The 16,126-nt window shown below is 42.9% G+C and overlaps 1 protein-coding gene across 1 annotated transcript in view; it reads left to right on the forward strand.

Annotated features, from left to right (window-relative positions):
* zcchc7 (zinc finger, CCHC domain containing 7) overlaps positions 1-16,126 on the forward strand; it is a 49,335-nt gene that overhangs the window by 27,891 nt on the left and 5,318 nt on the right. The window contains exons 4-7 of the mRNA XM_083979389.1: positions 659-711; positions 1,014-1,151; positions 1,271-1,441; positions 3,946-3,981. Coding sequence (XP_083835515.1) covers positions 659-711; positions 1,014-1,151; positions 1,271-1,441; positions 3,946-3,981 — 398 coding nt within the window. The remainder of the gene's footprint in view (positions 1-658; positions 712-1,013; positions 1,152-1,270; positions 1,442-3,945; positions 3,982-16,126) is intronic.

A 16,126-nucleotide genomic window follows, 5' to 3' on the forward strand; every position in this document is an offset into this window, starting at 1 on the left:
CTCAGTTTCTGTGTGTGTGTGTGTGTGTGTGTGTGTGTGTGTGTGTGTGTGTGTGTGTGTGTGTGTGTGTGTGTGTGTGTGTGTGTGTGTGTGTGTGTGTGTGTGTGTGTGTGTGTGTGTGTGTGTGTGTGTGTGTGTGTGTGTGTGTGTGTGTGTGTGTGTGTGTGTGTGTGTGTGTGTGTGTGTGTGTGTGTGTGTGTGTGTGTCCTTCTCTTACAGGAAACTAAACTTGCTCCTCGGGGTGCAGAGTTCTTAATAAGGCTGGATATTGTCAAGAATCCACTAGTCCTGGTTTTTTATTGAACCCTGGTTATATGTCTTGTCAGGTTGTTGAAGTAAGAAAACAACTGAGGGCAAGAGTAGATTCAGATTTGGACACATTTATCATATTTAGCTCCATAATTTCTGTCTGGTCTCTGTGTACTTGATGCATGTGTGTGGGTCGCTTTGCTCATATATTAATCAATCATCATATTTCATCATGAATCCACTGGTCTTGGAGTGTATGTATTGAAAAAGAAAGAAATAACATCATAATGTTTCTTTACTAGTACAATCAAAATGACATTGTACTTACACCAACTATCAACAAAAGGAACCTAGACTTTCGCAAAGGCATTTGCAATGTTAAAATGCATTTCTTTTCCTGTGTTTTCAGATGAAGATGGTAAAAAAGAGAAAAGCTGGGTGGTTTCTGACAAGGACAAAGAGGTAGGTGACAATCAGCCAGGTTTATATTGAATAAAAATGTGTACTCTGACATTTAGCCACTCATTGTACAAAATGGTTTGCGTTTGTGGTCTAAAAGACAGTGAATTTTTAAAAAGTGAGAAGGAAAATGTATATTAAACTCTCAAATAATATATATTTTTGTAACTATGATTGCACAGTCTTGTCTCACAGCATGAACCAATCACAATGAGTTGTAATATATTTTTTTATGGTCAAAAGAACAAGGTCTTTTCATCGAGCCTCGCATCAACAACATGATGTTCCCTCATTATCTGTTTCAGGCGCAGATATACAACAAAGACAAAGGTGCCAGGGTGGTAAACCCACGTGTGCCAAACAGATACTACACCAGCAAGAATGTCCAATGTAGAAACTGCAACAAGACCGGACACCTCTCCAAGAACTGCCCCGAGCCCAAAGTCAGTTCTACTCAGCAAAGGCTCACATCATATGTGAATCTTAGTGTGAATACAGTGAGAAGCAGCAAGTTACGTGAATCTATGTAAATGTGTGTGTGTGTGTGTTTGTACTTTTGCAGAAGTTGTCAGCCTGCTTCCTATGTGGCACCCCGGGCCATATGTCCAGTGAATGTCCCAATAAGCACTGCAACAACTGTGGCCTCCCTGGTCACCTGTTCAGTTCTTGCAGCGAGAGGTCGTACTGGCACAAACAGTGTCATCGCTGCAGCATGACGGGACACTTCTTTGACGTGAGTAACCTTTAACATCCTGTTTCGTTAGGTTGGAGGTCAAAGAAGAAAACAAGGTTCCTGCACATATGCAAATAATTCATCCCACTGCTGCTCAGCGGGGTTGAGGTCAGGGCTCATCGAAAAGTTTTCATTATGTAGAAAGTGTGCTATTGTACAAAATATTGTCAGTTTGACACAGGAGCTCCATGTAATGGGACCGATGGGAGCACACATGTGACGAACACACTTTGGGTACACTTGGGTACAGTAGTCAAACACATTGATTGCAATGCATAGAGGAAACCTAGGAATCCAACTAATTACTGGACCTAAAGATAAATCAATATCAGTTAGCGGTTAGACAGATAGAAAAAAAAAACGGAAATATGAAGTAAAATGAAGAGTCATAAATAGAAGAGGATGAAGTATTGCAGGAATAAGAAATAGGAAAACTCTGAATTCAATCATCTTTATACTACATACATGAGCCACAACAACCATAGATAGTGTGTGTTTGTTGTGTGTTTGTTGTGTGTGTGTGTGGGCTGCAGTCAGAACAATTATTCCTTAATGTAAACAACCCACTCTTTATTGCCTTTCCACTAGCCCTTCTATCCCTCCCTCGTTCAGCCCCCCACCCGCTACTTTCTCTCTCAGTAGTAATGATGACCAGGGGTCAGCACACGCTGCTGTTCACATTAATTGATACACTTCAGCAATTACAGCTTAGTTATGTCTCCGCCATGCTGCATATTCCAGCTCTAGGCGTGTGTGTGTGTGTGTGTGTGTGTGTGTGTGTGTGTGTGTGTGTGTGTGTGTGTGTGTGTGTGTGTGTGTGTGTGTGTGTGTGTGTGTGTGTGTGTGTGTGTGTGTGTGTGTGTGTGTGTGTGTGTGTGTGTGTGTGTGTGTGTGTGTGTGTGTGTGTGTGTGTGTGTGTGTGTGTGTGTGTGTGTGTGTGTGTGTGTGTTGGCACTGAAGGGTGAATCTAATGACCATCAATGACAATTATCCCACCGCAACGTTCATTACCTTGGCCATTTACACTAATGCCATAGAATGGGAAAACGCTGTGTGAGCCCAGCTCTCTCTTTTATTTCCTCACTCTCTCTCTCTCTCCTTCTCTCTCTCTCTCTCTTGCTCTCTCTCTCTCCGTCAGTCATGTACTGTGCTCTGTGTAATGGATGAGTAACCAGGTGAACACCAGAGGGAGAGGGGAGACCAGGACACACAGCACCATTTCTTCTTTCTCTCCCTCCATCTCTCTCTCTCTTTCCTCTCTCACCTACTCTTTCTCACCTCTTCGTCCAGATCCTTGCGTTCATCTTGTTCTCCCCCTCTCTTTTGCATATTATTTTCAGCAGCAAACAAAGGCTGCAAAGTTGTGTGGTGTTGTAATTACCCTTTTCTTGGAGCACATAACTTTTTTTTTTTTTCCCTTGCACTCACAAATTATACTGTATGTGTTAGTGTGTGTGTTTGAGAGAGAAAGAGAGTCAGGTCTCTGTCCCCTGGGCCTTTCTGTGTCTCTCATTAAAGACAGACGGTTGACGGAGCGCGAGTGTGTCGCTCGCCTCGCCTGTCGCCCTCGACAACAACACACTACCCCGGCGGTCTGGAGGGAGCGGGTGCGTGTGTGGAGGGGGTTGTTGAGGAATAGAAAAGCTAGATGAGAGGTGGAGGAAGATACAGCTGTCGAAATCCATATTTGTCCATCTCTGTATTCAAATCTAAACAGTGCAGATTAAACCAGGAAAAGTGCCGACTGTTCTTTACAGGCTGCCTTAAAGGCCGAGGGTTGAAGAAGCACTTTGGGCCAGAATAGTCGGTGAATTTGCATATCATGCAAATTTGTATAGGAAGTTGTTGAGTGTATGCAGGAGAAAACTAAACACACACAACCATCTTCAAGGAACAGGCTCAAATCTTCCTCTCCTTCTCTCTCTTATTCTGTCTCCCTCACTCAGTAGGTGTGTAAGTAGATAAATCTTGTTGCCTGCGGCGACTGCGGCATTTTCAATTTCCCAGTGGGAAGTGGTGGCGGTTGGGAAAGGATGTCGGAACGCTTAAGGAACAGCATGGCGAAGCCGCGGAGATAATGCTTTAGCCACACCGGGACAAAACGACTGACTGACTGACTTACTGACTGTTTGAGTGACTGACTGCAGAGATGCACACAGAGGGGGGAGACACACTGTTAAGTGAGAAATCACAGTGTATAGGCTTTAGCGAAAGACACGACAATGAGGCAGAAAAACAAATGAACCCACGGCCTGGTTTTCAATTTCCTCTCCTGCCTGTTAAACAGTCTCATCTCTCTCTGTGAGTGATAGCAGTCCGTTTCACCAGTGTCGCAATCCCACTTATAAAGAGGCACAACGCCACACTGCTGCTTGTCCTTTAGACATTCAGACATTGTCTTTATTCTTTTTATGTACTCTGCATAAAAACATGTGTATATGTTTGTTTTCTCTTTCTTCCCCCCATTGAGAACCATATCAACTGTGTGTTTTGTCTTTTCTCAGGCTTGTCCAGAGATCTGGAGACAGTACCACATCACAGTGAGTATCTTTACACAAAAACAACACTGTCGGTAAACTTAACATAGCACAGCTTCACTTGTGAGGGCCTGAGCAGAGCTTCATCAGTCACCACACACACACACACACACACACACACACACACACACACACACACACACACACACACACACACATACACACACACACACACACAGATGAATCCTGGATGTAGATGCCAGGCATTAATTATGTGTCCTACAACAGTAAGAGGTCAATGAAGGCTCCTTGTATTCTAGAAATGATGCCAGATTTAAAATCAAACGTATACACCAGTCAAGGAGGAACTGTTGATGTAAAGTTGTTGATGTAAAGTTTCCAAAGACACAAAATGTCTTTCACCCTCTCTGTTCGCTCCGTTCCTGGTGCTCTGATAACTAAACACAGAGCAGTTAATAGTGTAGAAATGTAAGAAGCGGAAAAGGGAATCAAGATAGTCTAACGTAACATTTTAGTCATTTAGGAAATCATTGTAGAAAATAGTAGAAAAATCCTCTTTACTAGATATTGATAATGTGGAAACATTATGATGTAAATTTGTAGATGGTTTGAGTAAGCACCAAACAACCTGACATAGTGGAAAAATAAGTAAAAAAAAAAAAATAATAACAAGGTTAGGGTGCATGTTCATGAGGAAGTACACAATTCAACATGACACGATAGGTAAAAATTAAAAAAAAAAAATCCTAATACATACTGTATATAGGTCAGACGATGCACGTAAGATTTACATGCCCTAATATGCGTTAATATCAGCACTTGTTTTAAGTTTGTAGAATCGACGAACAGTTTGAACTCAACCTGTGTCAAATTTAGCTGAATCCCACGGGATGTAGTAGTTGCTGTAGAGTCCCAATTAAAAAGCAGAGAAATGTGAGAGGAGAAGGTGGTGGCAGTGGAGGGGGCGACTAAGCCAGCAGCACGCTCAGAGAGGCCCACTTACAGCGCCCGACACTTCTCCAATCTTTTTCATGCAGAACGTTTCCTCGTCGGAATAGAAATATTTTAAATCTTACGGTGCAAAATATGTCTTGACCAATAGTATGTCCAACCGTATCAAGTTATTTAGTAGCTTTGGGAGGTGAGTTTTTTAATTATTCACAAGGCGTTTTATTTACAGAATATGATCCGTTTAGAAAGAATATCGGTGGAGGTGGAGGCTTTGCAGGAGTGGGCGTGGTCTGAACATAACAAATAAAACTCAAACCACTGATCACCTCTGAGCCCTGAGCGATGACCCCTCACCTCGCTCCCTCTTCATGCTTCACGTAGCATCTTCCACTGGCATTCCACCAATCATTTGTAGTTTAGCATATAGATGTTGTGGAAAGAAGGTGTTTTTCCACGAGAATCACGAAAGCAAAAGGTGTCACACGATCACTCAGAATCAATAAGGCGGTTGTGATTGGTATTGACCTTGGCCTGTAGCAGATGAGTGAACCATGGCAGAAAAAAACATCTAAAAAGATTAAAGAAGTGCCAAGAGTGATGGGAATGTTTTTGCTTTTTTTTTTTTTTTTAACTTCATGTTCAACCTAAGTGCACATATGACATGGCTCTGTGTGTGTGTGTGTGTGTGTGTGTGTGTGTGTGTGCGTCTGTGTGTTTGTGTGTTTGCGTGTGTGGGGAATCAATGTGTCAAAGAGTAGAGAACTGTGTGACAGTCACATGGGCCATATGTCAGCGGGGAGGCATTTGCTTATTTGTGTGTGTGTGTGTGTGTGTGTGTGTGTCTGTTAATCAGAAATCTGAAAAGATAACTAGTTTTCTTGGCTCCTTACTTATGTGTGTGTGTATGATTGTGATTGTGTGTGTGTGTGGTGTGTGTGTGTGTGTGTGTGTGTCTGAGCGAGGGGGTGATATAGACCTCAGCCTAAGAGAAAAGAGCAGCTTGTTTGTCAATTAAAAGACGTGATAAAGCATGAAATGGGCTGCCAACGCCACGCGGGACGAGGGAGTGAGAGAGGGAAGAAGGAGTGTGTGTTTGCATATATCTTGGCGTGCACTTTGTGTGTGTGTGTGTGTGTGTGTGTGTGTATTGGGGGAGGTCTGTCACTCTCCTCTATGGAGATTAATTAGCAGGGGCTGTCTAATGAAAAGGCAGCATCGTTAGCGCTAGGGTAGCACGGCAGGAGAGAGACAGAGGGAGGAGGAGGAGGAGGAGGAGGAGGGAGCGGGACGGAGGAGTTCCAGGGGAGACGCTGGCAGAGAGGACGGGAGCCGAGTTTAATTGTTGCTCATGTGTTGGCAGGGGATGCTATATGTTTCACTGCAGTTTCACTTGGAGCCACAGACAAGAAGAGGACCGAAAGATTCTGGGGTCGCCGCGTGGGATGATGAAACCTCTGTGTGTGTGTGTGTGTGTGTGTGTGGGTGTGTGTGTGTGTGTGTGGGTGTGTGTCTGTGTGTGTGTCTGTGTGTGTGTCTGTTTATGTGTGTGTGTGTCTGTTTATGTGTGTGTGACGACGTGCTTTAACGGGTGGAGGATTGTGACCCAGGTCTAATTGAAGTATTTAAGCCATTTAAGCACAGGGAACAGAAGGTCGTTACATATCCAAACTGGCATGGGGGTTAGGGGCCTGCACAGACACACACACACACACACACACACACACACACACACACACACACACACACACACACACACACACACACACACACACACACACACACACACACAGACAGAGACACACACAAACAAACACGCACCTACACACATGCATACACAGGGCTCCTTCTGTTTAAGACAGCCTCATTTTATTCATGATGCTGTTTATGACCCTGAACTCCCCAATGTGAGAAGGTGTGTGTGTGTGTGTGTGTGTGTGAGAGAGAAGGTGTGTGTGTGTGTGAGAGAGAAGGTGTGTGTGTGAGAGAGAGAGAAGGTGTGTGTGCGTGTGTGTGTGTGTGTGTGTCCGCCCGCTTTGGGAGATGTGACTCTGTCACCTTCCGCTGGGCTCAGCCAGGTGTGAAAAGGCATTCTGTCAGACCTCCCTGCTACTGGGTCCATTTATCCTTCGGTCGTGTGTGTGTGTGCGCGTGTGCGTGTGTGTGTGTATGTGCGTGTGCTGGGTCCGTTTATCTTCTGTGAGTGTATGTGTTGTGTGCCTGCACCTGGCCCTCAACTAACAAACTCCTCCAAACCACACAGTATAGACCACAAAGCCCTGGGGTATTTACTGAGAAAGTAAGATACTGACACACATGGGCACACACACACACACTCACCTCTACAAATATATAGAGCAGTAAATGGAGTAAAAAGCGATCCACAACATTTTCATCTTGTCTGTGTCATGTGGGGTTGAAAACATTTTTACACAACAGTAATATTTACACAGAAAGGTTAGCTTCTTTCTGCTGAAGAACAGGTTGACTTCAACAACTCTTTCTCTTTCACTTAGCCTTCTCTCTCTCTCTCACTTCTATCTTTTGCATACAGCTTTACACTGTGGGCTTGCTGCTTTTCCTGCAGACCACATCTGCTTACCTCTTCCATCTTACTGTTATCTTGTGTCTGTCACTAAATACTGCACAACAGTTTGATGTTAAATCCATTTTTAGCTGGTTTTTAGATGAAAATGTGTCGCATTTCTACCAGCCAGTTATTGGCTTTTACTTCATTTCCCAGAATGCCTTTCTTACAAGTCCCGAGAGAACAGGTGTAAACTTCTTGGTTTCATTCGGAGATGGGTGTGGGGTTGTGTTAGTTTTGTTATCAGGACATGCTCATGCTCACACCTGCACATTTCCCATGACTGCATTGCATCACTCTCCACATCACTTCACTGCTAATGTTTTTGTACAACTGAACATTTTTTTATGCTATTGTTGCTGTGGTTAGCCAATCAGAAATGAGAATTCAAAAATATAAAAAATGGGCCCAGACATTTGGTGTCGATCTGCAGCTGATATATTCTTTTCATTCTTGATACATCTGTCACTTTTTATTTCTTTGTTTAGACAAACCAGTTCATGATTTTGCTCAGAAAAAAAGCATCACAATCCAACACAAGTTCTAAATGCATGTTAGATTTAACTTTATTAAATCTAACACGTAGATACAACGATATTGACAGAAAGAAGCATTTGCTTTCGGGAAATGATTATCCAGGGAGAGATTTGGATCAGGAAAGAGCAAGCAAAAAGATCATCATCATTAACAGACACAAGCACAGGAGAAGATGAAGAAAACCGAGAGAAAGATGAGGTGAAGAGTGAGGAGAAGGATAGAGGGATGGAGGGTGGGATGGGGGGAGGGAGGGAGGGAGGGGGAGGCAGGATGAGCAGCAAAGGCCACAGAGCAGATTTAGTGACCCTGCTGTGTCTTCACAAGCTGCATTAATGCATGTAAAGATCATGCATAAATGTGTGTGCGTAAATGCAACACACATACACATACACACACAGAGGCACAGTGACTTTTTTTCTCCTGTTAGTGTTGTCAGGTCTCTGCTCTGCTGCTTTAAGACCAGAGCGCCCCCCTCTGGCTGCTGCAGGAAGTCAACCTGCTCCTCTTGACAAATTGGGGTATTTCAAGTGTGAATTTTTTACTCCCTGTAATTTTTTGAAACTCTTGAATTTGGGTCACATCCTAATCAAACTATCCGCGTGCCCTTTTCCGTATCTGAGCAGTGTGTGGTGTTTTGGAACGAGACGGAGCCACGTGACACGAGGCTCAACATGACTCACCTTTATAGCAGAATAGCAGAAATATACTCTTGTATGAAGAAGACACAGGTGGTACCTTTACCATCTGACTTCTTCATACAAGACACAGAAAGGTAGAGAGAGAGAGAGAGAGAGAGAGAGAGAGAGAGAAGAGAAATTGAGAGAGAGAGATACAGAGAAAGAGAGGGGCAGTGTATTAAAGAGTGAATCTGAGCGCAGAGCAGCTGATTGGTGCAGGTGTATCAGTGTGTGAGCATTGATTGGCCTCTCTTTAGATAGTGGTGGTGACACCTGTACGTGTGTGTTTATTGATCGGTACTACTGCCCGTGGTGGTGTGTGTGTGTGTGCAAGTGTGTAGTGTATATCGAGCGGATTTTCTCCTTACGGTGGTATCAGTGTGTGTATTGATCTTTTCTCCAGGGACAGGTGTATGTGTGTGTGTGTGTGCGTGTGTGTCTCTTGGGGTGCCTGAAGGAAAACAGTCTGTGACCTTTTTGTTCGACACAGAAATGAAGTCATTCTAACACTTCTTCTTAAACCCCATTTAGTATCCCTCTTTCTCACCTGACTGCCTTTCTTTCCCCTCTCCATTTAGCATGTTGTACCTTTTTATACCTTTTTGTCTCACTGTCTTTCTCTAGAAGGTTCTTTGCTGTATGCTCGTTTCTCACATGCCTTTGTTAGCCCAAGGTTAGGACGGTTTGCCCCGTAAAATCCTCTTCTTCCCCAAAAAAAAGAAAAGGAAAATACATTTACATTTCTTTAGAAAGAAGTATTTTTGTCAAAGTAGGCCTCTTTAGTTTTTCCATGTCAAATTAAAGCACATTATACATTTTAAGCTTGCAATATTCAAATATTTAGTCTTTGTAATTTAACATTGCCCTTTTTTTCTTTTCCTCCACTTTTGTTGGTTGAACTTAATAATGAAAGAAATAGTCATCAAGTATCAAAACTTAAATGAAGTGCTAAGAGTCTAAATTTACTGTTACTGTGATATGAAACTTTATCACGTTCAAAAGATGTAGGTGTAAAAATGACTGTCTGAAACTTAAAATTAGATCTAAAAGCTTGCACACGCTTAGACGATAAATTACATTACTGTTTGAAGATTCAGCACTACAGGACATGACTGTATCAATCAGACTGGAATTTGTTTCATGTGTTCATATATGTATTTGGCCCAGTAGAGTAAATATATTTCTATGTATAGTGTCTTTGGCGCACTGTCGAATATGTCAGATTTCTTTTTCTTCTCCATTTTATGAAGATAGCTGTGACTCCTATTATTTATTTGACTCATTAATTCTCCGAGTCAGACATTTGTTGTTCTGTTTCTGAAGTAACGTTATTTTTGCTCCTGTATAAATGTCGGAGGCGCTCTGTCTCAACAACAAAGGGTTTGTGTATTCACAGAAATGATATCAGTCATGTTTTCAGTGTTCAATTCTTTGTAGAAACAACCTCTGTGAATGTGTCTGGTACATTGTGTTCCATGTTCATTGTTTGCCTCACTGACTTATTATTATGGCTCATGATCAAATGCAGGACAAGACGAGCCACAAGAAAAGTAGCTTAAGTGCATTTCTGTTGTCATACAAATTAGACTGAAGTGGTTTTCTTTCAAAAAAAGAAAAATGTGACCAGTGCATTAAACTGAAGCTGAAATTGTTTTTTCCTCCTCAGTCGGGTCACTAAACACCAAACACAAAACGCTCGAGATGAGAAAAATATTTTTCTCTCCACAGACTCACATCAGGCAGACGTAGTGTTTGTTAACTCGCTCTTTTACTGTGTGTGTGTTACTATACATCATGACAGTGTGTCTCTCTCCTCCTGCGCCAAGCAGACCCACTGTTGGCGTCCGCTGTGGGTTAAGTTGTTGTAGGACCTTTTCAGCATGATGTGTAGAGTTGGAGCGCCCTGCAGTGGTCAAACAGAGAACTGCAGTCCAGTCCAGCAATCGCTGAGGAGACGATCTCAGCCGTAGTTAAATGTGTGTGCACGTGGTCCTTTTCATCTTGTTGCCATTGCAGCAGAGACACACACACACACACACACACACATCTCTGTTGACCATCTTCAGAGTAACACTAGAAACTTCTGGCCCAACATATGCCCAGGCCTGGCCCATTCACTTCTACATCTGGCCTGATCCCTGCCTTAATCCTCCAATGATGGCCGACAGCCAGGAACATTTTATTTTTTATTTTTGCACCAGATATGCTCCAGTTGTGAAAGTAGCATCTGATATCATGCTGCATATGTTGGCCCAATGTCGGCCAAGGGGCCATATCCCATATTGAACACGATATACGGTGCATTTATTTGCCAAAATAATGTAGTTTGCTGTGAGGAGTGAAGTTAATATGGGTCAGAGAACAGATGACAGTTTGCATGAATAGTACAAACATCAACAACAACATAAAAAAGCAAAACAAAATGGACTCTTTAATCCAAGACGAAGTTAACCCTCACAAAAATAATTCATACAACAATGAGCCAACTTCAACTCTCTTTCCACTGAACTTGAAATGACAGTTTTAAGCTTTGACCTTTATTCCATTTCCTGCTCTGCCCTTCCTTCTGTCTTTTCAACTTCTTTTTGTCATTCCTCTTACAGGAATGTGTTCAATTCAAACGGTCCTCTGTCAAAATCCCTTAAATCCACATCCATTCAGTGGGCTGTTTTTGCTGTCTCATCATTGTACAGTACAGACTCTACAGTATTCTCACCTCTGCCGTGTCAAAAGGCTCTCAACCCTTTATTCTACCCCAGACTGAGACAGTGGCAGTGCAGGGGGGAGAGGGGGGAAGGTACATTTCTAAGGGGAAATGCTTTTTGTATGTCTTCAATCTAGTTTTATTAGCAGCTAAAGGTCATCAGGGCAGACACAGTCAAAGTCCATTCAGGTGGTACAGTTCATGGAGAAGAAGAAGAGAGCAGAACATGTCATAGTTAATCATAACTAACTAACTTAACTAATGTATTTATTTATTCGCTTCCATTCAGCAGTTCAAAGATGCTCAGTTTCCTTAATCTGGCAAAAAATACAGTATTCACAGAAAAACACTTTAAGGAAATGAAGTAACTAAGAAACACAATGAAAACAAATTTCAAATAAGACTTGAAATGATTTGTTTCAATAATTGATAACTGCTTAGAAAACCAGTTCATTGTTAAAATCTGATTTATTATTATTATTATTATTATTATTATTGTTTTAATATCATTTTGAAAAATTTTGTTTATTTGATCTGAAGATTTGGCAAAACCGATGGTTTGAGAATGTTACTCTTGGCTCTGGAAAATTACAACAAATGTTTTCATACTTTCCTGATATTTCATAGATCAAACCATTAATTAACGAATCAAACAAATCATCCGCAGAGTAACTGCAAATGTAAATATTGCTTAGCCCTGTTAGAAATTATTGTTTAGTGAAAATGAAATGAACAGTATCGATAATGACCAAAATAAGTCAAAGCGTTACAGAAAAAACAACGCTTTTTTCTGTAACTGAATAAAAACTGAAAAATCGCTTCAGACCTTTAAATGTGCACAGTTCGGTGTTGTCGCTCTGCAGCACGGGGACACTGCACTCTGGAGTTTATTCTAAAGTACAGGTGTTTTCACATACACTGCTGGATATACATGCAGAACCATAGGAATGTACACACAAATGCACACACACATAGTCACACAGTCACTCACACACACATACACACACAGGTGCAGTGTTATCAGAGGTCTTGCAGGCTTTGCAGGTCTTTGTGCCTTTCCGCTTAGCTGGATGGTGTCAATTTTGGTGTGTGTGTGTGTGTATGCGCGGGTGGGTGGGTGGGTTGAAGTGTGTGTGTTTGTGTGTGATTGGTTGGCTGAGATGTAAAATCGGGGTTTAGCATCCTGACCAGGGCATAAGAGACCCTGTCCATCTGTATATAGTGTGTCTAAATCCCTGTCTCTAATGTCCACATGTGCTGGCTCTGTCTAATTGCTGGGAGTAGAGTGGGTAATATCTTTCCTTAAAAACACGGCCTCACACCGGCCACACTAGAAAAGAGCCTCTGAAGTCAGCAGTGGGCGCTACGAATAGAAATTGAATAACTTAGACCTAGATTTGAATAGATTAGCTTGTATCCTCTGTTCGGCTGCCACGGTGTGACCAGATTACCTCCACTCACTGCCCCGAAAGGGGGGTTTTCTCCAGAGGTGGCAACCCCACCGCCTTTTTCACCCCTGTGTCACATTATCATTACATTCCAGGAGCATTTCCTCGCTCTAAAGAGAAAATCAGGACTCCTACTGATTGTCTTCAGACTGATTGACTGACTGACAGGAGGAGATAGGAAGAGCCTCTGGGAATTAGACTGCATGCGAGTGTGAGTCCTCGCAGGGCGCGCGGTTAGGGCTTCGGTCTGAGTCTTTGTGAACTGACAGACACAAAAGGGGCAGGAATCACATCTGGTTATTTGGAGGACCCCCCCCACCACCACCACCACCACCTCCCTTGCTTACCCCGCTGTAGCCTCGCTGTAGCACACCTCCAACCTTAAAACGGTCTCCTAAGAATGACTGATTTTCTTATTCCTGTTCACGACGGAAAGTAAACACTAATTAATTTCTTTACAATTTTTGGAAATAGCGCAGTTCAAATCCCCATATGAAAATAACAGGATTAATGTTTTTAGGTCTCCAGCTCATTTCCCTATTCTGTCTGAGTGGATGTTCACCTTATAGCCATTTCCATGGCCATCTCTAACTCATGACTGTCTAATTAACCCTCCATATTAACCTAATATGTACATACTGGCATGTTGCACACACACGCACCACAAGGGTCTCTTTGTTTTGGTATGAGCCCAGTAGTCTTGTGTTGTGTTGCGAGGCTGTTTCCTATGATAAAGCATGCAGAGTTGGTCCCCAGTGGGTCCAGTAACATATGCAAACCTCTCCCCTTTGCTGCAATAACATATGCAAAACAGCGCCGCTGGCCCCGGCCCCCACACTCCCACCACCCGTTACCGTTCGGTTCCCACCCCCTCACACACACACACACAGTTATCAAACACAATCCGAGAAGCAAACAGGCTTGTGTGTGTGTGTGTGTGTGTGTGTGTGTGTGTGTGTGTGTGTGTGTGTGTGTGTGTGTGTGTGTGTGTGTGTGTGTGTGTGTGTGTGTGTGTGTGTGTGTGTGTGTGTGTGTGTGTTCCTTCAGATTGTAGTCTGTAACAGTCTGAGCTTTGTGTTGGCCAAAGGATTATCACGGCTTTGCCACCAGCAGCTAAGGCAAGGAGCAGAGGAGAGCAGGGCTTAGAGAGACACAGTGTATGTGTTGGGACAACTGTGGGAAAACGTGTGTGTGTGTGTGACAGAGTGCTCATGTGTCTGTGTGTATGCATGAGAGGCCACGGATGGCTGCTTGTCTGTGTCCACCCACAGTGAAGCCCTTAGGACCTTCTCAAACTCCCTCCTACACACACACACACCTCTTCGCAGCTCCAGTCCTCTTTTTGTCTGTGAACAGCTTCTGAAGCTCTTCATGTCAGATCAGCAGGAAGTGGATCAGGCTCAGATCTCTCCTCTCTCCGTCCCTGCACTCAGACGGCTCTTAGTTAAACACAGACAGATGTTTTTAACGTAGCCTCCCCTGCTGTCAAGTGTCTGTCAAGCAGGTTCATGAGTGAAAATGTTAAGGCCTCTTGGGAAATTTGGAAAAGTGGAGATGTTCAATTTTTATTACATTAGATTTCTGTCATGAAAAGCATACGTGTACACACTTATCCAAATATTCACAAAACTGGACAAAGGCAAAAATCTTTTTACCGCACATGGACATGCGAAGAGTAAACACATGGCAATGAACGAAATAACGACAACTCGACGACAGGAAGGATCTAACAGTGACAGTGTTATTCATATAACTGAAGCACTGATGCATAAAACTCCAGGTGCTTTCTAGTGATAGTATAGGTCAGAGGTCAGGACGCCTACATGAAGTCTGTGGGTTCACAAGGCAATAAACAAAGCTGAAGCCAGAAAAAACACATTTCATTTCAGCATCACAGAATGTTGTTATCTATCTATCTATCTATCTATCTATCTATCTATCTATCTATCTATCTATCTATCTATCTATCTATCTATCTATCTATCTATCTATCTATCTATCTATCTATCTATCTATCTATCTATCTATCTATCTATCTATCTATCTATCTATCTATCTATCTATCTATCTATCAATCTATCTATCAATCTATCTGCAATTAGAAACAAGGGGTTGCGAGTAGATTTTGCTTTTTAAGTTTTTTTATTTTGAAAATTTCCACTGACATTCACCTTGTGGCAGAACCGGTCAGCAGGCTGTTTGGATGATGATGCGACTCGTTACCTCTGAAAGTCTCCCTAAAAGTGTCGACAAACTATTTATATCAAGTAAAGTAATGCATGACTTTGCAATGACAGAGTCGGTTTCTTTGCTCAAATTTAATCAGAAAGTGATTTTGTTGGATATTTTAGGGGATATGTGACCTTTTCAGAGCAGTTGCTGTGTTTATCCCAGTAGAAAATCAGAGTTAGTCAGGTGTAGGAATAGATTCAGGTGAACGCCTGACCCGAACAAATGTTCATTGAGGCTTACTCAGCCGTCATATGAATGAACCAGATTTAGAGGACTAATTTGCGAGGACATTTTGACCTCTGGCTTTTACAAATATGCAGTTTGATGGCAAATCAATGGTAAGAAATAAATAAATCTGCCTGTGCTATGTCGACTTTCACTGCACAGCCAGACTCTCCAGGACTCCTCCTCTCCAAACCCCTGAGAAAGAAAGCGAGAGAAAGACACCAAACTGATTTGATCCCTCAGGCCCTGGCCCTCTTAGCTATTTAGATGCCCCTGATAGGAAGCGGCGGATGAAAACAGAGAGCGAGAAAATGAAAGAGGGATGAGGGTTCATCCAGTTAATTAATATTGTATGAGGCAGACAACTCCTCTCACGCACACGCCCACAGACGCACAGGTTTTCAGACAACTATCACAGGTTGATGGGAGAATAGGAGGGGATTTCATTTCTTTTTTTCCCTCTCTCTCTGTCGCTCTCTCTCTCTCTCTCTCTCTTTCTTTCTCTCTCTCTGTGTCTCTCGTGCTTTCATTCATTCTGTCTATGTGCTGGATCAGAGTATGTGGAGATAACACAAGCCCAAGGTCAGGGAGGGAGAGACAGAGGGAGACCTACATCCAATTTACATGAGAGATGAATGGGAAGAGGGGCAGGAAGGGTGGAGGTCGGTGGGGGTGGGGGGGCTCGAGACGGGGACTGTGATCTCCTTAGGGTGTGTGTGTGTGTGTGCGTGCATGTGCTCGCAAGAGGTCTGTGATCTCCTGGCCTTTGTGATGGAGATGGGCCCGGCCGGCCTGACCCGATAATGACGCGACGCTCTAATAGCATTCA

This window comes from Trachurus trachurus, assembly GCF_905171665.1.
Source record: "Trachurus trachurus genome assembly, chromosome: 1".
NCBI lineage: Eukaryota > Metazoa > Chordata > Actinopteri > Carangiformes > Carangidae > Trachurus > Trachurus trachurus.